This window comes from Spea bombifrons, chromosome 1 (assembly GCF_027358695.1).
Source record: "Spea bombifrons isolate aSpeBom1 chromosome 1, aSpeBom1.2.pri, whole genome shotgun sequence".
In the NCBI taxonomy this organism is placed as follows: Eukaryota; Metazoa; Chordata; class Amphibia; order Anura; family Pelobatidae; genus Spea; species Spea bombifrons.
The window spans coordinates 50,883,494-50,910,346 of NC_071087.1; the positions used below are offsets into that span (position 1 = coordinate 50,883,494).

General features: G+C 38.1%; 1 protein-coding gene across 1 annotated transcript; it reads right to left on the reverse strand.

The window, feature by feature from the left end:
* Positions 1-25,903, reverse strand: LOC128487705 (melanopsin-B-like). The gene is made up of 10 exons (XM_053461624.1): positions 25,889-25,903; positions 24,129-24,271; positions 21,042-21,175; positions 19,244-19,447; positions 18,539-18,710; positions 15,250-15,405; positions 14,080-14,187; positions 12,021-12,195; positions 2,497-2,637; positions 1-438 (listed from the first exon to the last, which is right to left on the reverse strand). The coding sequence occupies exons 1-10, from the start codon at positions 25,901-25,903 to the stop codon at positions 19-21; spliced, it is 1,668 nt and encodes a 555-aa protein (XP_053317599.1). The 3' UTR covers positions 1-18.
* Positions 25,904-26,853: the final 950 nt, after the last annotated feature.

Here is a 26,853-nt window from a genome sequence, read left to right on the forward strand (position 1 = left end):
AGAGCAATTTCTGTACATTTATTTTTGGGACAGAAACTTTTCAACTGCTTCAAAAAGATCTATGGGAGAGGTCAGTTCTTCAAGGTCCAACAAAGTTGTGTCCACATGAAAGTCAAAGAAATCTTCACCCTCATCCTTTTCTTTCTTTTCCTGCATGTCGTCCTCTTTCTGTTCTTGTTCATTAGAGATGCTATTGTCTGAAGTAGGAATGATGACGATGCGTGGAATGGTGGTATGAATGATCCAGTCCAAACCGGCATTTACACCACGCCTCGGCGTTCTCATCTGTGAAATGTTTGTGATGCTCCCTTTAACCATAGATTCTAATCCAATGGGATAAGTAGCTGCATTTAGTGATCTGGAGAGAAGAATCTCTTGTGTATTGCATTTATCAGATTTTCTCAGTGAATCGTCCAATGTACAGAATGTTGGGAGAACCTGGTTTATAAGGCAGAAGAACAGTGTTAAGTTTAAATGAGAGCAACTGTATACGGCTAATACTCTATTGTTGTCTCATCCATTGCATCAGTGACACATTTGTTGGATCACTGTTTATATATTCTCTTACACATCCAATCCAATGGTTTCCTGTGTGTACTTTGCACTTGGAGAGGGTAGAGATAAAAGACAAGGAGGTAAGTGGAAGGTTAGTTCAAATAACTGGACATCCCCTGACATACAGAGTAGGTAGAGGGGCAGGGATCAGTATTCCCTGTGATACTAAGTACATAGTATAGCATTATTTTTGGGATGGCACCTTTACGAGGGTGAAAAATATGGACTCTGATTTAAAATGCTAAAAGTTATTAAAAGATACTTTTAAAACCTTGTTTTTTGTAACTTGCATCCATTTGGTCTCATGAGAAGTAGTCAATGTGCAGGGCTGAAGTCAAATTGATAACGAGTTGAGTATAGTTTAAGCCAAATGTAAATGTAAATAGTATTTAATATGCTACTAGAAACTTGCATTGATTGTTAACTCGCATTCACTCAAACTTCAGCGAAAAGACCCATTTATCTTAATTTAACATACTCCATTGCATGTGCAGTTTTTCATAGGCTGAGGAAAGCAATTACCGTATTGGCCCGAATATAGGCCACACTTTTTCCCCCCACTTTAAGTCTTTAAAGTGGGGGTGCGGCCTATATTCGGGGTCTAGCGCCCGACGCCCGGGACATGCAGGGCAGGCAGCGGGGTTAGGATACAGATCCCCCGCAGCGGTGCAGGGGACCTGCATCCTACTCCCCGATACGCTCAGACAGCCTCCCCTGCCGGCACTTTCCACGGGGGGAGTACCGGCACGGGAGGTTGTCTAAGCGCATCGCACGGACGTTCACCGGCAGCGGCGATGCACCATTGCCGGTGAACATCCGCACAATGCATTTTAACCCCCCCGACTTACCAGAGCAGACTCCCGGGTGTCTTGCAGGGCCGGCGGAAGACATCTACGCAATACGCGTATACAACTTCCGCTGAGTGCCGGCACTGGGAGCTGTATACACGATGTGCATAGATGTCCCCCTCTGGCCCCGTAAGACACCCGGGAGTCTACTCTGGTAAGTCGGGGGGGGGGAGGACAGAGTGGCAGCATATCGAGGGGGGGGAGAGGACAGAGTGGCAGCATATCTCGGGGGGGGAGGACAGAGTGGCAGCATATCTCGGGGGGGGAGGACAGAGTGGCAGCATATCTCGGGGGGAGGAGAGGACAGAGTGGCAGCATATCTGGGGGGGGGAGGACAGAGTGGCAGCATGTTTTTGGTGCTTTTTTAAAGAAAAAAACTTTTTCTTTAAAAAAGCACCAAACTTTTAGGGTGCGGCCTATATACGGGGGCGGCCTATATCCGAGCCAATACGGTATATATTGCATTTTCATGTTTCATCAAACAGAGAACACAGCAAGCTGCTCCAGAGGTAAGGAGGCAATGTACTCAAGTTTGAGGAAGCACTTCTGGAAAAAGGCGGAGCCTCCGTGCACACCCTTACCCCTGATTGCAAGAATGGGGGAGAGGTGGTCCCTGTGTGGAGCAGAGTGGCACTGCCCTTTTGAGGAAGTATTCCACGAGGCCAGAATAATGCAGACAGATTAGGTGATAAAAAACTTCTCTTTCTCAGCCTCTCCCAACTTATCCAAAAGGGTATGCACGGATGCTCGGCCCTTTTGCCGAGGAGGCCAGTTTAACAGAGCTGATAGTGTGAAGAAGCAGACAAGGAAAGATGGCAGAAAAACGAATACAGAAGAGCAAGAAGAAGCAAGCCAAAAAGCAGAACTATGAAAAAGGGGAAAAAGGCATGGAAGCGGTTGGCGGAGAAGGTAGGGAGACATTGAGAGAGTGTGAAAGAGTATGAGAAAGAGTGTGTGAAAGCATGAGTGAGAGCTCTCTGCATTTTTCGTTTTGGTTCATTGGGGTCCCTCCTCGTTTAAGGACAATTAAAAATTTTAATTTGTATGAATCCAAATGCACAAGTCTAGTTTCATTGTTCAGTTATAGTGGTACCTTATGTTCCTGTAAAGTATTGCAGCTCCAAGCCTTCAAAAGTACTTCTTTCTGTTTCTGTTTTTGACATGAAGAGAATGAATGGCTTCTCTGAAGACATATACTTTTGTAAACAGGATCCTGTCCTACATCACTCAGCACCTAAATACAAAACATTAAAAAAGGATATATATTTATATTTAAAATATGTGAATCTGTGTAAATATTTGTTTTTTTTTTATACGTTTGTTTGAATATTTGTTTCAGCAGTTTTTTTTATATGTGTAAATACGTTTTTATGAGTATAATGAGAATGAACATCTTCACTCTACCTCGTATTGAAGAACAAGCAGTGGCGTTCTTACAAGATAAATGTGTACTGACAACTGGGTTACTGTGTCAAAATGGTCACGAAATGAAGCTATTTGGCTACTTATCGGAAGAAGGTCAACATGCACACCAGAAAATGGTTCACAGTCATCTACCTTTTGTGACAGCTGTTCGTTTCGTCTATTGCTGGGTCAAGGAATTGACATCGATCAAGTGGTGCAAAGATGAATTGGGCATGAATAAGAGCACAACCGTCGACTGGAACAACTATGTGCGAGAAGCCTGCGCTAACTACCTCATCGAACTACCAAAACAGAAGATTGGAGGCAAAGAATTAATTGTCGAATTCAACGAGAGCTTGTATGTGTAAGAACAATGCCGGCTGAGTGTTTCCTCAGCAGTGGGTATTCAGAGGAATTTGTTGGGAAACCTGCAAGTGCTTCTTGGTCAAAGTTACCGATCGCAGTGCAGCAACCTTAATGATGCCAATTTTGGAAAATATCGAAAGGGGCTCTACCATTTACTCAGATAGTAGTAGTAGTGCCTACAAGACCGAGGAATTGGCCATATTTGAGCACTTTAAAGTCAATCGTTGCTACAACTTCATTGATACGCACACTGGTGTCCACACACAAAGCATCATGCAAATGTGGAGATCGGCTAAATGACGCAACAAACAAAACCATGGAACAGCACGTCATCATTTGGAGTCTGTGTTGAGAGCAATGAAAGTTTTTTTTTTGGCCTCTGAAATCTCAATTATAATTGTTGTGTCTCTATTGTTGCATAGATAAATTGTTTTTTAAAAAAGTTTTTTTTGAATGGCTCTGGATAACAGGAAAGTACCAAAATAAATTTAGTTAAACTGCTTTGCCTTAACCCAGAGGACTTTTGCTACCTGAGGCAAAATTTATTGTGCTGCCTCTTGGCTCTGCCTATTGTATCCCACCACTTTGTGCCCGACCACATAAAAAATGAAACTTGGGGGCGGAGTCATGTGAGTACATCATACACATGACCCTCACTCCACTCGTTACTGAAGGACTAATTTACATTGCCACAGGCATACAACATGACTCCTTTCATTATATAGTGAGCCAGACACAGATGTTGGTATAGCATTACTCCTACCATTATATAGTGCGCCAAACACAGGCGGCGATACAGCATGACTCATATAATTATATAGTGAGCCAGACACATGCAGTGGTACAGCATGACTCCTCTCATTATACAGTGATACGGACAGTGGTACAGAATAACTCTTATCACTGTATACTGAGTGTCACGGAGCTGGCTAGTCCGAGCGACTACCTCCGCTGTCTTGTGCTCCCTTAGCCTGGGACAACACACTTTCCCCGGTTCCCCAGTCACTCGCCGAGACTCAGTGTAGGGTGAAACCAAACGAAGACTGATTTATTTCTCACACACAGAGCTGGATATATCCAGCAAAACACACATTTACATAAAACAAGATATTGGGACACAAACAACCCCCTTAATCTGCCTCCCAGAGACAACAAGGGCAGTAACGGGATTAACAATACAATAGGTGGGGGGGGGCTGATTTATACATTAGACTAAAACAATGGTGGTCTTTCCCTGGTGGCAGATCCTGGCTGTCTGCTGGAGATAATCCCCCCAGCTAGTGATGAGATGATACTGCTGGGGGTAGCCACAGAAGTCTTTAGAAACCCAGGGCCCATAGTCAATAGGGAGGAGGCCAGCAGTCAGGCCTCTCCAGTGGTTCCAGTGATGGAGGCTTCCGTCACACTGAGCCAACCACTGATGTTGGTACAGCATAATTTCCATCACTATATATTGATCCAGACATTAGGATTTTACATACCCAGGTCTTGAAGGGGTTAAACACATCACATGACACAGACATTTCATATGGTTTAAATGTTATCTATAAAATAATTCAAATAAAAATCATGCCACTGTACAAATACAAAATAATGCAATACAAGAACAGGCAAGCTTCTGTCTGTTTTTTAAGCAATGTCGGTATTAGCAGTAACTGTTAATCTTTATTTTTGTATTATTTTATTATCATTCAATGACAATGCAAAAATACAAACATATTTCTTACACTCTCTTTTATACACACTCTCACTCTACTCACTCTCTCTGACACTCTCACTTATTCCCCCACACTCCCTCACTCGTTCTCACTCTCTCAATTTCTCCCTACCTTCTCTGCCAACCGTGTCCGCATTCTCCGTGAACCGGGCCTCCTGGTGCACTTGCCCAAAACGGCAGAGCTTCCAGGCACATCCTCTCTCCCAATTGGAGGAACTTGAGAGAGGCTGTCCATGTGGTGCCCAAAGTCTCTGTCTTTATGCAGAATTGCACCGGGAGGCCTAGTTCACGGAGAGGCTGATGAAGAAAGAAGACACAGGGAGAAATGGATGAAGAAATAATAATAAGAAAGCAAGAGAAGAAGTGGAATTCCGGTAAAAGGAGACAGGGACATGGAAGTGATTGGTGGAGATGGTACGGGGACTCCTTCGAGGGGCAGTGCGCTTCCAAGAAGGTCTGCCCTCTTGGACAGCGCCTATTTGGCTATAGGTAGTGCTGGTCCTGCATTAACTTTTATAAAAACTGTCTCCCTGGAAATTCTGCTGTACACTGTGTGGAGCAGATGGCAGAACTAAACAAGTATATCCATAGACAAAGGCATGTGTATGTGTATGATTGTGCTCTGTATAAAAATGGCAATTACTCGCATAAGCCAGACATATTTGTTAACCATTAATTAAAATGTGAAGCTGTAATGCTTATTTTATAAATAAAACATATTCACTTAGTACCTACTTTAAAGGTAGGGTTTGAAATTATAAATACAAAATTGAGTTATATTTATATTTTTCTGTTTTTTGCAGACTTGTGTCAATAGTGGTAATACAATCTCACATTTCTATTTTTTTTTAATTGAGCTTCACAGATCTTATTATGCAGACAGGAGGGGGCAATCTATGCCCTTTAACTGTCAATATGTGAGGTAGTGCTAGAAGAATAAAGTCTAGGGCCACTAATATATAATTTATAAGAATAATTTAATGTGTACTTGATACCCCGGCAAGTGGACAACCTAGAGCAATGTACCTCAAGCATATCAGGGAAACATTATGCTGTCAAATGTAATGGCATTAACATTAACCTTTTGTCCAGTAGATTGACATAAGGATAGCTATAAAAACAGCACTTTGTTTTTTAGGAAATAACCTAGAATGTAAATGTTATTTGTTGCACTGAGGTTAAGTATTGGGTTTGTTGCTATTTGTGATAGTCTTTTCACTTTAATTTCATTTGACTCAATGTCTTCTCCTATTAATTTGACTATAATCTGCCCTTAACAAAACAAGTTTATTTCAAGCATTTCCTTGGTAGTAAGTCTCAGCAATATATGATGTTTTTAGCCATGAGCAAGCAGCTGCTGATTAATTAAAGCTGACACAAGTATCCTCAAGACACAGAAGTACCACACTTTAAACAACAACTCCCGCCAGAAGCAACATCTTCCATAAAGTTTTATTTTCATTTCACATATGAGGTCCACAAAACCCAGGTGTTGGCCAGGATGTGACACATGTTTATGGCTTAAGGTAGTATATCTCTCTCTGATAGCTCTACCAAATTAAAGGACAGCCATGGAATGTAATGTTATCAGTATCGTTATAAATAATGGTGTGTACGATTATTACAATTAGTATCAAGACTTACTTGTAGTAAGAAGTGTTGTATCACCATAGATGTACACAGAGTTAAATTTCAATAACAAATTGTTTTCAAATTTCTTTAGATATATCGTCTACCACTAATATTAAAAGCTACAATTAGAAGTGATAGAAGTTAATACAGTGAGGGAATTTAAACATGCATGGGATAGTCATACGACCCTCCTAAATCTAAGATGACACCAAGGACTAATTCATGTTTGAGTCTTTACATCTGGAAAAAAATGGCGGAATACATGGGCCACATGGTTATCTGCAGTCAAATTCAAATTTGAATGTAAACTGTATATAATCAGGATCTAATCAGCAGCACAGCTGAAACAAACCTATCAAAGCTGTAATTTTTACAGGAAACTGATTAATTGAGGATAGCAAATTTACATGGACAACATAACCTTTATTCTTTGGTCTCTTTTAAAATACTTCTATTCTTTTTTCAAGTGTTCGTAAAGGAACTGCAGTCACAAAAGCTATTAAACTGTAACAGCTCTTATTTGCAAGATTTCTGTTGCTAGATTTCAATAAAACATTATTTGTGTTACCCTTTTACAGATTACTTTGGTTTACTTTACCTCTTGTAAATTCACGTTTATTAATGCACACATGTCAACCTTTAGGAGCAATTGTATTTTTGACATATTTTTTTGTTGGCATTACATTTTTTTGATGAAATTATTTTCTCTTGTTTGTGTATTGCATAAATACTTCAAGCTGTATTAATGATATAAATAACTTTTAAATAACTCTTTAAATGTCTCGTTCTAATACCATGTAATAAAAAACATATTGGGCCATGTTTAAACAATGGTGTTGTTCTGGTATCGTATTTTTAATATCATCAAAAACACAGCTGAGCATTAAGCAGTCTAGACAGAAAGTATTTGTTTATTCTTCACGAGTCTTGTATTAAAGCTGAGTGTAATCCATCCAGGCATTGTTTCAAACATTCTTTAATATAACATGGAAGATATCCCAGCAAATTACAGAGATTCACTCTAAATCTAGATTCACTCTAAATGAAGTAAGGGGTGCTCATTAGACCACATCTGCTGATGTAAAGGACAAATAACCTGAATATGTGCAGTCAGCTTTAAGATAGTATTTTAACTGGGAAAAATGGACTGGGTTGGGACCATTTTTATATGACAGAGGAATTAAAAGAAATATTCACGATCAAGTATGAAACAAGAAGGTATAATGTAGAGAAAGTAATTATGTTGGGGCTCTATAGTTTGACTTAAGACCTTGTGGTAAAATGTGAAAAACACTAAAATGTGTATATGGTGTATATAAATTGGTAAATTAATTGCTTTTCAGTGTATACTACTGTCATTTCCCTAATTGCATGCACACAAATTTGCTATTTTTGTTGTCGTTGTGAAACCTGTTCATAAAGCAGGATGATAACTTTTATATTTTGTCAAAGTGTCATTAGGCCCAAAAGAGAATGGGCCTTATGGTATCTCTGACAACACCCAAACATGCTTTGACCTAACTTTTACCAATAGCCTTTTTTTTAACAATTTCTGCTTATACCACATACACTTCCTGCTAACGGTTCACCGCGTAAGAGAATGGACATTATGCTGTTATGTTTATGCCTAGCAAAATCTGTAAAGTGAACCTGTCCCTTGCTGACTGTGAGCATTTCTTCTTATATTTGCAATAACAGAATATTTCTTTCACACTATTTACTAAACTGCAAATGTTTGTGTGTTGGCAAAAAAGTATAAGTTTGCAATTCACTAAGCCAACTTGTTTTAGCACAATAAAAAATTTTCAAATCACTTTTTCCTTGCTTTCAGAGGTAACAAAAAAGGGACCTGAGATCTTCAAACCTTATCTGGTTTTTTTGACATGTCTACATGTGTTTCTACATTCTATGAATGTTAAAATTTCTGAAGAAACAAAATGTTCATTATTCATCAAATTCTATTAAACTACGCTTACTGTCCAAATTACCCTAGGCTGAGAAACACTGGTATAGGATAGATCTATAAGAAACTTTATTTCATGTTAATGCTTTTTCCATAGCTTATTTTGTGTTCTGTTGTTTTGCCTTCCATATTTTTGTTGAAATTGCAGATTTCTTTTGGATGTTTAGAAAACCTATTCTTGGCGTCCGCTATATTACATTTACAGGGAGCCAGCCCTGTCTGTGTTTCAAGCACAGCCCAGGATTTCCACTTGTTTTTATTGAAATTAATGGGAGTCAACTCATATTGATTTCACTTATCCCATAATGATAATAATAATTATTACTAAACACAATTCATATTAGATTTAGAGGCCCTTGCACAAGCTGCGGTAGACGTGGCAGAAACAGAAGGAACAAAACAAAAGATGTAGTGCATATCTGTACAAGCACTTTGGAGGACTAAAAAAACTTTCTCTAAAAGAGATTTTGGAAGGACTGCATGAGCCATGAATGGCGCTCCCAGTTGTAACTTATGACTTATGTAACTGCACTTGTTGTTTGTATCTTGCATGAATGCATTAATACTTTTCAGGGATCATTGGAAACATGCAAAGGAAAAAAAATGTCCCTTTTCATCTAAAATATTTTTTTTTGTAGATTTCACTGTTGTCTTAGCAACTGTGAAATGTAGCATCTCACCATTATAAAACAAGACAATTTTATCTTTGTAATTTGCATATTTAGCTGCTCTCCCAATTACTTGTGTTGTAAAATTATTTTTTAGCCTGTTGAGCCATCATTTTCCATTGACAGTTTATCCGTAGCTAGAAATGTTGTTTAAAATGACTATTCATAAATCAGAAACTATACATGCACCTTGCGTAGCAACAGATAACTGTGACTGAAACACAGGAAGTATTTATCTTAATTAGTTGCTTTTGTATTTTCTCGTGAATGAATTCCAGTTGCTGCTGTGCAGCTGGAATTATAAGTATAGCATTTTCTCTGCAAGGGGCCAATTACAGAGTTATCATCATGTGATATTCTTTTATACATACATTTTATTTGTTTCCATAGCTGCAAATACTATATAAAAATGTATTTCTGTATGGTATTTCTAATTCCTATATGATATGGCATCTAGACATACCAGTAAACACAATAATTATCGTCCTAACCCCTGGAATCATTGCAGCCCCTTTTCCCGCTATATTTTACATAGCGGGTGCTGGAAGCTCCAACTTGCATTTAAAGTTGCAGGCAACTCGCAAGTTTACAGCTTTTTTTTTAGTACAATGCATTTTGTGTGTACAGATTTTGCCAGCTCCCAAGCATTCACACTTTAGTAAACAGACCTGTCCAGCTTGCAAATTAACTACTACCAGTTGGTTCCAGTACAGTAACTGTAGACAAAAAGCATGCCCCACAGTCCTCTTATTGTCTTCTTCATATATTGTTTCCTGCCCTCACAGAACACATCCTCGGTGCTGGGATATGTCCTAATACTACTACAGAGATATTTGAGACCCTATCTACACCAGAAAAGACTGCATCTACTGATAAGAAGGTAAGAAATGTAAACCACTGTGTCACTGCACCCAGGTATCACCAAGGCCGTTCTCAGTACTGCCTGGGGTGCCTTAACCAGTGGGGCATTCAAAGGCCGAGGAGCAAGGCCAGTTGAGGAGATCACAGATCTCCCTCTTACCGGCCCAAAATTAAGGAAGAGCGAGAAAGAGATATTGAGTAAATAAGAGAGATGGAGAAGTAATAAGAAAGAGATCATGAGAAATATAAGAGATAAAGGTAAATAAATAGGAGAGAAAAGGAGAAAGGAGAGAGATGAAAAGATGAGGCATAATGAGAAGGTGGAGAGCGTGTGTTTGTATTTTGAAAGTGTGTGTGTTAGGTCAAGTGTGTCTAAGTGCAAGTAAATGTGTGGCTGTAAGGGAAAGTGTTAGCCAGTATGTTTTTGTGTAAGGACAAGTGTGAATGGGCATGTCATTGTATGTGATTATTTTGTCAGTCTATCCATTATTTTGCTGTTTTGCTTCTTCACTGCTTGATCCTGCTAAGCTGTACAAGTATTGCCTTCTGTGTAAACGAATGGCGAGGTTGCAAAAGCATATTCTTGCCTGGGGTACCACTTAATCTGGGACCCACCCTGGGCACCACTTAAACAGAGTTGAATCCAGCAGTAGATGGGGTTGACCAGGGTCACGTAACGTTAGGTGACCCTGCTATTGGAGCACCGCTACATTAAATAGGCTGAGGCATTAAATAGGCCTGAGTATGCTTGACTGTGTGTCTGGGTATACTAGGGTCTCAGTACATTACTGTGTATGTTAGTGTATATGTTAGGGAATATGTATGTGTGTGTACGTATGTGTGTGGGTACCTTATTGTGTGTGAATGTGCCTGTATATGTTGGTGTTTGTGTGACTGGGTATGTTAGTGTTTGTGCTGCTACATATGTTAGTGTAGACTAGGTATGTTAGTGTGTTTGGGGAGTATGTTAATGTGTGTGTATGTGATTCTCATACCTGGGAACTTCTGGGCTCCGGCTACCTGAAGCATACCCTGAGCCTACCCTTGCGGGACACGTCCGGGACTGCCGGGGGTGTTCCCGCTGATTTCAGTGGGCGATCCCCCCGACGTTGGTGGAGCAATCATGCTGACGTGGGTGGGACGATCCCGCTGATGTCGGTGGGCGAACCCATCGGGGTGCTTCTATCAGGGTTCTCCGTGTCAAAAGTGGAGAGTTCCCAGGTATGGTGATTGTGTGTGTATCTGGGTATGTTAGTGTAGACATGTGGCCAGCAGAGAAGCAGCAGATTATACCCCCTTACTATAAAGGGCCTTGGGGCAAAAATCCCTTTTGCTGTGCACCAGCTGGCTTCTCCACCTATACTGCACATATATGTAAAAAAATTGGCCCATCTATTCTGCCCTTTTTACATCACATTTTACATTACATTAATTATTTAAGGTTTAAACACATGCCTTTTTGAATTTCTTAACTGTGTCTGCATGGGCGTGTACATGTTCACTAGAAGTCTATTTCAGGTATCTACTAAGGTTTCTGCAAAGTTGATTTTTTTCACATTACTTGAATCATACCCTGTAGTCTGTGTGCTCCTTTTTTCTTATTAAGAATGAATCACTAACATATTTATTTTAAGCTAAAAAAAATAGATAGGAATCACCAAACTTGGGTTACTTTGATATAGTGGCAGGCAAAACAATATATGGCCATATAGTGATGGAATCCCAATATGCCATATATACATACCTGGGAACTTCTGGGCTCCGGCTACCCAGAGCCCTCCCTTGCGAGACGCAGCCAGGAGAGTTCCCAGGTATGCCTATATAGGGTTGTATCTGGAATGGTATTCCTGCACTGAATTCTTGTTTTGTTTTATATTTCTTTTATGTCTCACATGTTGGAAGGGATTTTGAAGGCCTTATTATGAATTTCGTTAGTATCTATTAAAGCACATTTTGATTATACACCAATCCGTCCACATGGTGGGGTGCTAAAAATGAGAACTTACTGTTTCTGCTGTGGAAACTGTTGAAATGCAGCTGTTTTTCTTCCTTGTGGCTATAGAATGCCGACTGTAGACAGAACCACGCATTGAAGACTCAAAATTAGATGATGACATATAATCTTTCTTTGATATCTTGATGAGGAAGCGGAGACAAGGCACAGACTTGTGAATGGTTTCCCTAAAAGTGAAAGAAAAAATGTTATATATATATATATATAAAACCTTTTCTTATAAAATGAGTGCACTAATTTTTGTGGAAATATATGGTCTAACCAATAATTTCAGTCCCATGAATGTTGGTCTCAAGATACATATAAACAGTGTTTATTGACAGAAGTTTTTCTTTAATTCATCTATTTCAAGTTAACCTATGTAATTGGTAGTTAAAAACACAGCACATGACTACAAGTGTGACTGTCACAATTACAATCTTTTTATTATATCTCTGTTTAGGGGTGTCTTAGATTTTAGCTCAACTGTGCAAATACAGGGGGGGGGGGAATATCAACCAGCATATCAGATTAGTCCTATTCTCAAGGGCAGTCTAAAACTAAAACATGCAGAAGATTTCCTCTGCAAGAGTGAACCTTCAATGCCAGACGTACATTTTGATTGTACATTTATGAGTTTATTCCAGGACAAAACATACACATCATATTGCAGAGCTGCATCAAAAATATGGGTTCAAAATTGTGTTGTTGTATCTGGCATCTGGGCATAAGGGGTGGGAAGGAGATAGGGAAAGGAATAAAGGGTTAGAACATGTGAGAGGTGGAGTGGAGGCAAAGTGTTAGAGCCTCCTAATTAGTTTTTTAGGCATTCATTGCTGGAATATTGAGATAAGAAGGACCATGCATCAGTAGGAAGACACAAGGCAGAGATTAAAGCCTTGCACTACTAAGTGAGCGTTTACTTTTCAAATCGCCAGCAGGTGATGGCCCTTCACATGAACCTGGCCATCCACGTGATGTAAAAGAAAACGTGATAGATCAGACCAGACCACCTTCTTCTGTTGCTCTGTGGTCCAATTCTGATGCTCACATGCCCATTATAGGTGCTTTTGGGAGTGGGCAGGGGTCAGCATGGGCACCCTGACTGGTCTGTAGCTACGCAGCCCCATACACAACAAACTGCAATGCACTCTGTGCTCTGACACCTTTCTATCAGAACCTGCATTAACTTTTTCAGCAATTTGAGCTATGGTAGCTCGTTTGTTGGATTTGACCACAGCCTTTGCACCCCACATGCCTCAGTGAGCCTTGGCCACCCACAACCCTGTCCCTTGTTCACTGCTTTTCCTTCCTTGGATCAATTTTGATCATTACTGACCACTGCAACCCGGAAACACCACATAAGAGGTGCAGTTTTGAAGATGCTCTGTCCCAGTCGTCTAGTCATCACAATTTGCCCCTTGTCAAAGTCGGTCAGATCCTTACATTTGCCCATTTTTCCTGTTTCTAACACATCAACTTTGAGGACAAAATGTTCACTTGCTGCCTAATATATCCCACCCACTGATAGGTGCCATGATAACAAGATTATCAGTGTTATTCACTGTCAGTGGTCATAATGTAATGGCTGATCAGTGTACATGTCCATAGTTACTAAAGAGGCTGCATCCAAGACTTTCTAAATGACACCACTTTAATGGTCCATTACAGAAATACTGATTCAGTGAGTGGCAGCCACTATTATTTTTCTGACTATAAAGAAGGTAGTCATCTTAAGGGTTTCAACCAAAGGTACCAATTGCCATACTCAAGTCACAAAGTCTAGAGTTAACATTATCATATTCTGCACAGATATGCCTGTTCCTCCTGGAAACTTGATATTGGTACAAGAACCCTTACTTGTTTACTTTGTTAGCTTTTACCACCTCCGCTTATACTACAAGATTCATCAATAAATAATAATAATACCTACAGGTTTTGAACCTGAGCTGAGGCACCAGTGTCAGCAAATCTTAGAAGACCTAACTTTGAAGGGTAGTTCTGCACAGTGGAAAAAAATAGTTTCTTTTAACGTAATAGATATCTCTGTTACATTTTGTTCATTTCTTTACCTGTATTTTGGATGAATTATTCCATATATAATCGGATTATAAATTGCAGAAGCTTTGGCAATAACTGCAGGAACAGTCTTGGAATACGGAGTTAACAGTTTTCCGTAACTGCAATATAAAGATATAAAACATTAATGTCCATATATATGTTTTTCAATCATGTCATTTAAATCCATAAAAAAATTACATTTTGGTTTCCCAAGTTTGCATTCAGTGGTGTACATTGTATAGTATAAAGATTTGCATTTATATTAAACTGTTAGACTTTTATTATCCTAGAGCTAGAGGTGAAGTCAAGCAAACTATAAAGTGTTATAAATATTAAATGTTTACAACTTCATTAATTTGCTTGTTTGCTGCGACAAAAATCCATTTTTTGTCTACTTGGTAAACAGATTCATTGTCAGCTAAACAATATATATTCGTGTGATATCTCACATTATCATCAGGGCCTGATATATATTTCTCCAGCCTTCCTTCTCTCCCCGGTCACATAAAACAGGGGCAGAAAAGGTACCACTGAGTAATGTAATTTAACATTGTGTGGCGCTGTGTAGTTTTCAGTGCTAAAGATACATCTAAATAATTTTTTTTTATTTTAAAAGTCCCATAAAACACATGCCTTCCTAAGGTGATCAAAACATAGTGATTTCCCTTCATGAGAACTGATTAGTGATTTGAGTCATTAATTCATACGTCATATTCATAAGCCTTGGAGTATGTTGGTGGTTTATAAATCATACTACTACTACATTTTCCTTATTATTCAAACTTTTCTACTTGCATGTCCTATGATCTTATAGCAAAGCTTTTAAAAAAGATAATTCCAAGCATTCTGTGGTTGAGCAGGACCATATTATACTACATACACTGTATGTCTATACTTTGCACTGATATTGTAGTTAGATACAATTTTAATAGAACTCCATCAATCTTGATTTCCCAAGAAGCCTTCTTTGATGGTTGCATGAAAAGCTAACACATAAACACCACAACTTAAGTTCAGTATCAAAGTGCACATGCACTTAAGACGGAAAATCGTTTTCATGATTACGTTTTTACATTTATTTTGCTTCAAAGTCGTGGAGATTCCTGATTGTAAGATGACAAAAATCTAAGTATAATTGTATCATTATTTATTTGTGTCATAGTAGATAATATACTACTTACCCAGCCCATGCAATCAAAGTCACACATGCATAAGGAGACCAAGACAAAACGTAAACAACAATGATCACAAAGGCGATTTTTGCCATTTTCCATTCATTCTTCATTGTTGGGGATAAAAAGGATTGGCGTCCACATGATCCAAGCTTCTGAACGTTCCTGAGGAGGAAAAACACAAGAATTTTACAAGAAGAATTAGTCAAAGTTCACAGTTTAAGCAATTAATTAATTAACCAGAATACAGACACATAATTTAACAGCTGATAAGAACCATTCAGCCCATCTTGTGGCCACTTTTTCCCTGCGGTTTCAACAATACATATATTAGCATATATTACTTCCCATCTTAGGGAAGGAATATTATTAACTGGATTCAAAGCGAGCAGTGATTTGTTTTAATTTCCATTATTTTCAATTCTACAGTACACTTTAATAAGAAATGACTAGATCCAGTAGGTCAGATAAATTATCTGCAATTAGTTTAATCACATTCTGTAGATGTTCATGGACCTTATATTGATTCAGGAGCTGTAACCAAAAGCGCAGAATCCGCCAAGGGCTTTCTAGTGCTCTAGGCAATGTATGTCTTCTGCATGCACTTGTCTACTAGCATAGGAAATAACTTCATTGTGGTGACCCCCATCTGGTTGATACCCACGGCAGCTGCTTCGATTGGCTTATGGAAGAGGCAGCTCTCCAGCAGCACAACTCCTGTCTCGACTCACATGCTATTTTACAGCCCCAAAGAATATGATGGTGCTATATAAATCAATAGGTAATAATAATAAACTGGCTACTGAGTGACCTGCAGCAATAGGGATCCAGCTATTCACAGCTTTTCACTAATACACAAACTGCTTGCAAACTGATGCCAATTAATGTGACTTTTTATGTTTTGAAATATCAGCACTTCTATAACAGTTAACCACTTGATGCTGCTGCGGCACAGGGTACATAAACATAATTCAGTGGTAATCCAGTGGTAATATTACACTCTGCTGTCATCGGGCACTGAATGGATTATTAGTTTGTAGGGCTGCAACTAACGATTATTTTAATAATCGATTAGTTGGCCAATTATTTTGTCGATTAATCGGATAAAAAAATACATTATTTTAAATTGAAGAAAAATTGCCATAAAAAACGTACAATTTACACTTTCTATGAAGCTGCAGGGAAAGTGCTTGTCAGTAACGGTGCCGGGTAGAGAGGCAGAGTGATGTATGGGAGGGGGGAGGAGGCAGATGGGAGGGGGAGAGAGACGGAAGTGAGAGACCGGCCGACAGTGAGGGGAATCCAGGTCCCCTGCAGCGTTGCGGGGGATCTGGATTCCGGTGTTATAATCCGATCTCTGTTTGAGATCGGATTATATAAGGAGAGGAGTTTTTCAGAGCATTTGCTCTGAAAAAAAACCTCTTTTTATAATCGATAAAAATCGATCCGATTAATCGATGATGAAATTCGTTGACAACGATTTTCATTATCGATTATTATCGATTTTATCGATTAGTTGTTTCAGCCCTATTAGTTTGTTTCATATTTTTTTGTAATGCTCGGTTTCACTGTGAGGACTAACCCTACAAGGTAAGTGAGAACCGCCTTTAATCACAAATAGGTGGATACGTACTAAGGGGAAATCTGGTTCAAAGTATGGCAATCAGTGGGAGCATTATAACGTTTGTTATTATAATTGCTGCCCCTTTGCCACTTTGCACCAGGTAAACCCCACTGTTTCAACACTAGATCTGCAACTTTGGGACACCATTTGTTTTGTAGTCTAGCAATAGCAGTGACTGAGGGTGCTAGATTATAACATCATATCCCAGTGAATATATGGCTGTGAGATTGCATAAAAACTTGTTTTCTAGATAAACTCACCCTAATCAGACATTATGACCAAATTTTGACATACTCTATACCTGGTAGTTACTGCTTAACTCATTTTAACGATGAAAGGCTATACTCACCTGTTCCCAAAATGGGCCAAATGGGTCTGCTAATGTAAGTGTGGTATCTTGTCGACTTTTTATTTCAAAGATCTTTTCTTTACACATGTTAGTGTTAAACGTTGAACCAATTATATTATCTAATACTGATTCCTCCCTGAGTACAATGGGCTTAATCCAATGACCCACCTAAACTTTTTTAGCAGTTTTAACAGGGGCAAAAAATGTGTGGTTTGCAATTCAATCACGTATGTTCACTAAAGTGCGAGTGTTTACAAGCTGGCACAATACGAAATATCAATAAAAAAATTACAATACAAAAACAATTGGGGTCGCTAGGAGCATCAGTTGTAGGTGCCCTTTCCTGGGTTATATTTTGTCTGCTTCTGGAGTATTGATCCCAAGAAGTTGTCAGCAGTTTTTGATTGGCCTCTGCCAAAAAGTATGCATATAGATATGCAATGCTTCCTGGGCTTTTCAAATTACTTTTGAAGATTCATTAGGAGAATCTTAACCACTTTGCGACATTAGGACGTACTTGTATGTCTTATGAAATAGGCCCTAGATGACAAGTACCTAGTGGTACGTCATATGGCTTTTACACCGGTTACACCAGAATAATGGTAAATGTCTGAACAGCAGTCCTGGCATTCTCAAGCTCAATAATGAATTTAAAAATGTTTCCACAGAGAATGCATCAGAATGTAAGAGAGCATGTAAGAGCATGAGAGAGTGAATGAGGGTAAGTCCAAAAATTAATAGAACACAAATTTTATGAAAATTGTGTCTGAATAATTTTTTGATCTATTTGCACAAGTCTACTAATAACTATACTGCCTTTACTCACTTACCTGCATTTGTTCACAAAAGGAGCGTCACACAAAACAGACATTTTTTCTTGTGCATCTGACACTTACAACCTGAGCACACTCAGACATTCCAGACAACAGACTTAAGGCAGAGGGAGTTTGAATGTATTCTCAGTTTTATTTAACCTTTTCCAGTTTCTCTGCCTGTAATGGCACACTGGGGTCAGTCAGAGCGATGAAAGATAATCAAAAGGGAAAACGGCAGCTATGTGTGGGCCTCGACAATGTTTGAGCCTTGGGCAATTACACTTTTTGCCATGTAGTAAAAGCCCTGTACATACATGAGTTTTTAAGATATATATATATATATATATATATATATATATATATATATATATATTTGTCAATTAATGCCATTACATAGATTTGTTTATTGTATAAAATGTTTTAATTTAATATTTGAGAAAAGTGACAGATCTGTTTTAACAACATGGGATGACATTCCTGTAGCCAGAAAAAAAGTTTATTTCCACTTACCTGCCTGTACTTCTTATTGCCAGGAACATGAATAGATAACAATGTGATATTACAAGAAGGGGAATGAAGAAGACGCAGCAACATAACATCATAGTGTAACTTTTGTTAGCTGCTGTAGATGTCACATAATCCCATGTACATGATATCCTTAACCCTTCCGGAACATAGGAACCTAAGGGAAAAAAAAGTGGGCACCAGTTTGGTACCATTTACGTATAAACACATCCAACAATATAATATGCTTAGTATAATTCTAAATTAATTCACCCCTGTGAACCGAGTTGTGTTGAAAGGAAAAAATTAAGTTTCTTGATTATGAAAGGATGTTTTAGGAACACTGAATCTTTTGACTTTTTCATTTGCATGTTTGGGTTAACCAAAAAAAGCTAGTTCATGCAGCTTTTCTTTTATAGCAGAAAGCAAAAGAGTTTATCTTTATTTTACAAATATCATGACAAATAAGAAGTACTTTCACTTTCAAGCTCTAACAGTCATTTTAACAAAGATAGGTGCCACTTAGAATGGTTCTTCTTTCAATGTTAGAAGATTTCTCTGGAACTACCAAACTTCATCAGCATTGTGAAATATACTTTGTGTCTTATTCAGTTAACAGAGAGTTCTCCAGGGCTTGATCACTTGCTGAGAAGCCAAGCAAGTATTTTCTAAAAGTGTGTGTGATTAATGTCAAAGGTTTACTATACTTACTCCAACCCAGTAAAGGTGCCAAACTCCACATTAAGGAATATAGCCAGACAAGGGCAATTACTTGGGATGTCCTTTTCTTAGAAGACCATCGTATGGATTGTAGAGGTCTGGTGATAACCAAGTAACGATCCACAGAAATAGCCAATAAAGTCATCATAGATGTTATCCCAAACAGCGCACCGCAAAATGCATACACATTACAACCTGGAAAATAGGAAACAGCCACCAGGGTCTGGATTCGTTATTTTTTTTTAATCTGCTTAGATTTCTCTCTTGTTTCCTTACTTTTCCTGATGGGTTAGAGGTTGGAAGACTGAGGGGTAGTGTGAGAAAATGAAATTTCATAAAAAGGGTAGTAAATATCTGGAACACAGTAAAAACCTTGGGGTGTGCATAAAGCTGTGCTAAAGGGAACAGTGATTTCCAATGAGAGACCATATGGGCCAATTTGTTATATGTACAGTATATATGGAGCTATTATTAGTGTACATATTGGTCAACTTTACCAACTTTCTTTTTCTTTGGCTAACATTGTACATGTCAATACCCATATAAAAGTAGCTGGCATTTTTTTTTTGTAAAAATGAATATATATATATATATATATATATATATATATACATATATATATATATATATATATATATATATATATATAAATACATTTTGTAAAAATAATTCCTGGTGTCTATTTGTACAATGCTGTCAAGCAGAAACGAGAAGCTGTATGAAGATACCAAAAAGACAAACAGATTGTCTTTGTATGAACTGATCAGGATGGATTACTAATCTACCTGTGTTGCAAATTCTGTTTTAGAAGCTAACATTATTATGTTTGTTCTAGCCTCACTGAGTCTACTTATTACACAGTTGAGCAAGTTGAGCCATGTTCCTGCTTTTTACAATGTTGTTTCCTACTAATTCACGTAGGACAATAAACTCTTTTGTGTCTGTCATGAATGTCACTCATCTTTCATTGACACCTACAGATTGAAACAATATTAATTGTGAACAGGCTACTTCAAAAAGACCTTGGCATTCAGAAAGGTGTATTGGATAGATACGAAGGGTGTTGCTAAATGATTGTGACACATCTGCGTTAGATAGTGGAGAAGATAATACTCCATAAGTGTCTCATAAACTGTCAGCTCTGTCACTACCAAACTATAATGGAGCTGGCAGCCAGGGCTCTCCTTATCACAGACCAAAAGGTACAGCTGTCCTAAGTCCCAACATCCTTCGGATCAGCTGCCCCTTTCCCATTGATTAAATGTGTAGGCACCTACCTCATCTGTCTATAAAACTATCCTTACTATCTATGTTTTTTTTACTTCACCCCTTTAGCAACTTACCATTGGGAGGCATTGGTGTGGAAGGAATGTTACATGGAAGTAGAGGTGTGCTGAAGTGTTGGACAAATAGCAAAGAGAACATACTGTAAGTGTAGGGACAAGGGGTGTAATTGACTAGAAAACTGGGACGTAAGTGTTTGTATGGGTAATAAACACAAAACTACATTCTATCAAATGTAAACAGTTCACTAATGCTTCCCTCTTCATGTATTAAAGAACACTCCAGCCCCTCGTTTAAAATGTAAAATGCATGTATACCATAAGGTAAAATGCACTGTAGTTCATGCAAAATAGACTCCAATATGGGTAAAAAAAATAAATAAAAAAAAAAGATCGGGATCTGGAGTCTTCATTTATGTCTTATTGGGTTTTCCAGAAAGCATCTACTAAAAATAGGCAATTCAATGGCAGTCTGATCCTCAGAAGGATTAAGAGCAATGCTGTACCTATTTCTCCAAGTATCCATTTCCCATGAAGACTGTTAAGGAAGCAGACTGGAGCTTGGGTAGCCGACATAAGGAAATCACTGACGGCTAGGTTCATTGTAAAGTAGTTAGGTGCTGTTCTTAGCTTCTTGTTACTGAAAGTAGAATTAAAAGTGCCATATGAGTAATATATTCCATTATGTGTTGCATAATACTTGTTATTTAAAAAACGTTTCCTTCAAACCAATTTACAGCACTTCCATACAGATTACTGTTACCGCAATATCATACATTTACATATACTCTCTAATTCTGGGAATAAAAAGTTAAGCGGTTATGCTCTGTCAGACAGGAATAGATTAAAAAAACTACTATAATTGTTTTGAAATATTTGGTTAAAGTAGGGTGTTTGTTGGCAACACTCATTTGCAATTGATGACAAATCCTACGTAAGTAATTACTCTACTGTCCTGACCCATTTTTTTTTAATCACTTCCATTTCTAAGGCTGCCAGAACCTGATCTAATCCGGTTCAACAAAATAGCAGGGACATCTTAACAAGAAGCAAAACCAAGCGCACAGTCCACAAGTTAAATGATGATAACTAAAAGAAACAGACTAAGAGGACCACTGGCCATAAGCCCTAACGGCACTATTGCCATGAAAAGCCTGATGGGAAGGCATAATCAGGTGGCATAAGCTGGACTGCCATTTGTTTCAATGGAACAGCCACAGAGCATGAGCAGGAGCAGTAGTTAAGCATTCTGTATTCATAGAACCAGTAGGGGAAGGATAAAAATGAGACTCATATTATAATTCAGATAAAAATACGAGTAAAATCTATTGAAGCAATACTGATTCTCAAAATGTATTTTAATTGAATCGGAGGCTTTAGTGTCTCTATAAGTGGATATTAGCTACAAACACTTTGGTCATTTATTTTCACAGGCATGTAGTTCACAATCATATAAGTGTGTGATATGATACACGTGGCAAGTAGCTGTGTACAGACTTTTAGACAGAATTCTAGATTTTTTTATCACAATATCAGTCATAGCAGGACTAAGGAATAGTTTGGCATTTTTAGGTGTTACATTAGACAAATGCTTGAAGGAACATTAAAGCCGCATGAGAAATTACATGCACAATAGCCCAACTTCACTAAAGACCTAAAGACAACTCTCATAAGCACTTGAAAACAAAAAAGGACTGTATATGTAAGTGAGTGTACGTGAGTTGAATAAAGCAAGCAACAATCTAATAAAGAGGGGGAATAAAAACACAAAAATGGTGTAGGAAGAAGTTGAATATAGCTGCACATGCTCAAATGGTGTCCTCAATTATCTATAAATAACTAGGAAACACTAACAAGAAGCGGTACATGCGACTAATTCCCATGTGAGCCGGTGCTTAAAGTAGAATAAATCACAAAAAAATAAACACTTATCCTCTGGCACCTATATCCACATAACACTGAATTAAAGATACACCTCCATATAGGGAGATTACATTTGCCAAATAATTTTGCAGAGAAAACGTGAGTAAAATATATTTTTAGCCTGATCTTCCCAACTTCACACCACTCTCCACATGAGCTTCACTACAATGAACTCACCTATTCCTACAACAAAATCAAACCCTCCCTTCTGTAATATACGTCCTCTACTTCCTAATAGATTATAAACTTGTGTGTTAAGTTTTTATTTTATTGTTCATTTTGTATATTATCAATTTTCATTTAGGTAAACTTAACTTGCCTTTTGTAACAGCGCTATGGAATCTACTGATGCTCTACAAATACAATGTAACATAACTTGTCTGCAACATAAAATGTATGCATAAACTTGCATATTAATATGTGTTGTGCTTTGTGGCATATGAGAGAGCCAGGAATCAGCCTAAATTCATGTGTAGGCAGCATGGCCAGGTCTAATGATTGGGTGAGGTTTTGAGTAGTGGGTTTCTTAGCCAGATAGGGGGTCAATGGTCAGATAAGAGGAAACCATGAACCAGTGCAAGGTGTGGGATTCCTATATATTATTTAAGGGATCACAGACTAGCAAAAGCTTATTTTCCTTTTTTCAGCAACAATATTCCCACCATACCGTCCCTTTTTTTCTTTGGTAAGCATTTGTATGTAGCTTTGTGAAATTCCAGAGGGCTAAACACCGAGAGAAATTGTCAGTTATTACCAATCCATGTGCTAGTAAAGGGTTACTGGCTGGTGGGGCTATATTGGTATTGAGGTTTGTTAAAGTATGCCCTAGGTGTGATTTTTTTTTTCTGGACTGGCTATAACTTTGTAAGTGGAGAAGATTTGAGATGGGTGTCCTTTAAATGAGGAGCGGCCCTGGCAAGGTGGACAAGCTGTGAAGGCCACTTTTGGCACAAGAATAACATTGTTTTACTGTTAGTTGGTATTAAAAAGAAGATGTGTCAATAAAGCGCTGTGACCCTTACACAATACACAAAATTATTTGTCTCCTGTGCATGTGATTTGCTGGAGCGGCAAGTGATTGGGTATCTTGGATTAAGCAATACAACTTAATTTGAGTAACATCAGTGTGTGTGACTATGCCTTGCCTTTGCAGTGAATAGACCCTAATAACTACTACTTTACAAAGAGTATTTTAGAGAAGGTGAGAGTATTAGCTGGACTGGGAGAGGTTCTACGAAAGGTTACATTTTAAAACCTGAAAAGAAAGTCTTGGCTGACTTTCCAAACTAGTACACTCTTAATTTTATTCATTAATGCAGACTCTGAAAAAATGTGGGCCTCCTGGGTATCTTAACATTCTAAAACAATAATGTGACAAAAAGGATTTTTGAGGATCTTTTTGTCTTCTAAAGTTTGGGCCTCATGGGTTCATGGAAATGAAAGGCATTTATCTGAAACAAAGATATTTTCAAGTAAAAATGTCCATGTTTCAAATGCAAAAGGTGAGATATACCCATGCTTTTTTGAAGTGCAAAAAAAGTGAGATATGCCCAGGCTGCATTATAACGCAACTGCGGCATTTACTTTGGACTTTGATAAGGAAATGATACATCAAAATGCTCCATAAAAAGATATCATCAAACATTGCAATAGTAATTTCAGTACCATACCTGTAAAATGCATAGAGAACTAGAAGGTTTCCGGCTACACCCACAGATCCAATTATCAGAATACAGCTTCCAAATGTGTAAAGAACTTCTTCTGGAATTTCTGGTAAAGACACCACACTCTGATGGGTCCCAGGTTCAACAGCCTGGATAAACATTAATCAATCACTTAATTAAAATTGTAGAGAATACTGAATTATATTGCCAGTAGTGTTACTACAGATTATGAAGTTTTGTTAAAAGTAGTTGTTTGCCAGTATTATTAGCCTATCACCACATGGACAGTGTACTTAAGAAAAACAAAGCTGTGGTTTACTTGAAGACGCTATAAATTGAAAGGAAGTAAAAAACAAGTGTACAACATTTGCAGGAAAAAATAACATTAAATATATACTTTTCTATTGCATTTGAAACAATGTGGTGCAGTTGTAAATGATGAGTAGAACAATGATCCTTTAATCATGCTGCTGAGTTTTCAAAAAGTGCATCACTACTATACTACTATACAGGTAAAACATGTCAAGCGTTATGTGGGTTATATTTTATAATTAGGATCAAAACCCCTGTATGTCAAAAGTAATTGAGCCTTATTCAGTGTGCACAGTTAATTAAAAAAAATAATTGCATGTCTGAAAACATTATGGTTTCTATTAAAAAACGGGTCTAAAAGGCAAGTAATTAAAGATCGACCATCCCATAAATTTTCAGCCATCTTCTTTTGTTTACCAATCTATTGCAACTACATCTTATTGATGGTTTCCCTGAACCACTTTACAGTGTATTGAACCGATCCTCCACTGTGTCAGACCTGTCTGCTTATAGCTCCAAGTTGGATTTCTATCAGAATAATCACCATGTCACGGAGCTGGCTAGTCTGACCGACTACCTCCGCTGACTTGTGCTCCCTTAGCCCGGGACAACACACTTTTCCCTGGTTTCCCAGTCACTAGCCGAGACTCAGTGTAGGGTATAAACCAAACGAAGACTGATTTATTTCTCACACACAGGGCTGGATATATCCAGCCAAACACAGATTAGCATAAAACAAGATATCAGGATACAAACTGCCCCCTTAATCTGCCTCCCAGGGGCAGTAAAGGGATTAACAATACAATAGAACCCCAACCTCCACTATCTATTACTGGCTGAAATCAGTTCCATGGATGGCCGGGGTAAATGTCTGTAGTGGTGGAACTGGGGGAGGACTGACTTATACAACATTTAACTAAAACAATGGTGGTCACTCCCTGGTTGCAGATCCTGGCTGTCTGCCAGAGATAATCCCCTCAGAAAGTGATGGGATGATATACTGCTGGGGGTAGACACACAAGTCTTTACAAAGTCAGGGCCCATAGTCAAAAGGGAGGAGACTGGCTGTCAGGTCTCTCCAGTGGCCCCAGTGATGAAGGGTTCCATCACACGCCATATTTGGAGATACTGGAACCAATACAATCATATGGACTTGTGGACTTGATTCATTTTGGACTCTCTTGACTTTTTGGTTATTATTGATGAATTCAAAATGTTTAGCATGTAATTCCTGGCGATGACGCCAAACATGGGGATATGATTACTAGACGTGTGCAAATTGGCCAAAAGTGATTCAGACAAATTTTTCGGTTCGTTTTTGGCCTATTTGTCGGGGGGTGTATTTTGAATTCAGTAACGAAATCCGTTGACTGGTGCCCACATTCACTCTCACACACTCTCATTCACTCTCTCTCTCACTCTGTGGAGAATTGAGTGATTGTACATCTTCCTACCTGGTTGACCACCATTCCCTCACAGGGTGCAACAAGTGACTTTGGGAACCATAAGAATGACAAACCCAACCATGATATGAAATAGGGTTTCTGAAATTCAGTTTTGTGTGATAGGGCATGGTTATTAAGAAATATGTCAATAGAAAAGAACAAATAAATCTATTAAAAATCGAGGCGTGGAGATCTAGAAAAAAGAGAATGGAATGTCATGAGATATGATAAAAGTAACTGTTTCTGTAAGGGGAAATGTTCAGCACTTGCAAGACTTGTGAAAAGTGTTAAAAGAATGTTAATGCACTGGTTTGCAATGTGACCTTCCTGTGAATAAACTAGGACAGCCACTAACACGGATAATCCCAAGAAAATAAGATGACAAAAGCAATCAATGTCATATCCTGACCACAAATTCTCAATATGAATAAATAAAAATTAAGAAATAAATAGTAAACAACAAATGCAGAAAAAATTATAATTATATACACTGGATATATATCCGTATATATATATATATATATATATATATATAATCATAACGATTGTGTAAATAAAATCATAATCCAGTGGAATTAGGATATTAGGATACCAGAATAATATTTTAACCACTAGGTTCCATGAATTATTGTACACATTTAAAAATTACTTTGTACAGCAACACAATATTTTGGTTTTTCAGCCCTGTGCATCTTTTTTCTTTCTTGGGTCTATTCTGGCTCTAACATAACATTGGTGAACACTAACCATATAATTTCCAAATATCAGAAAAGCGTATGGTTGGAAAGAACATAATAATAAAAATGTAACATGTTGAATACTAAACCTACGAAACAATATTTTTACATTTAATAATAACTAATGATATTAATATTAATTTATTGGAGTGTCTGAGCTAATTAGTAGTATTAGTAGTACATAAGTACATGCATGGAACTACATAGTGTCAGTTCTAATCTCCTGAGCATGCTCAT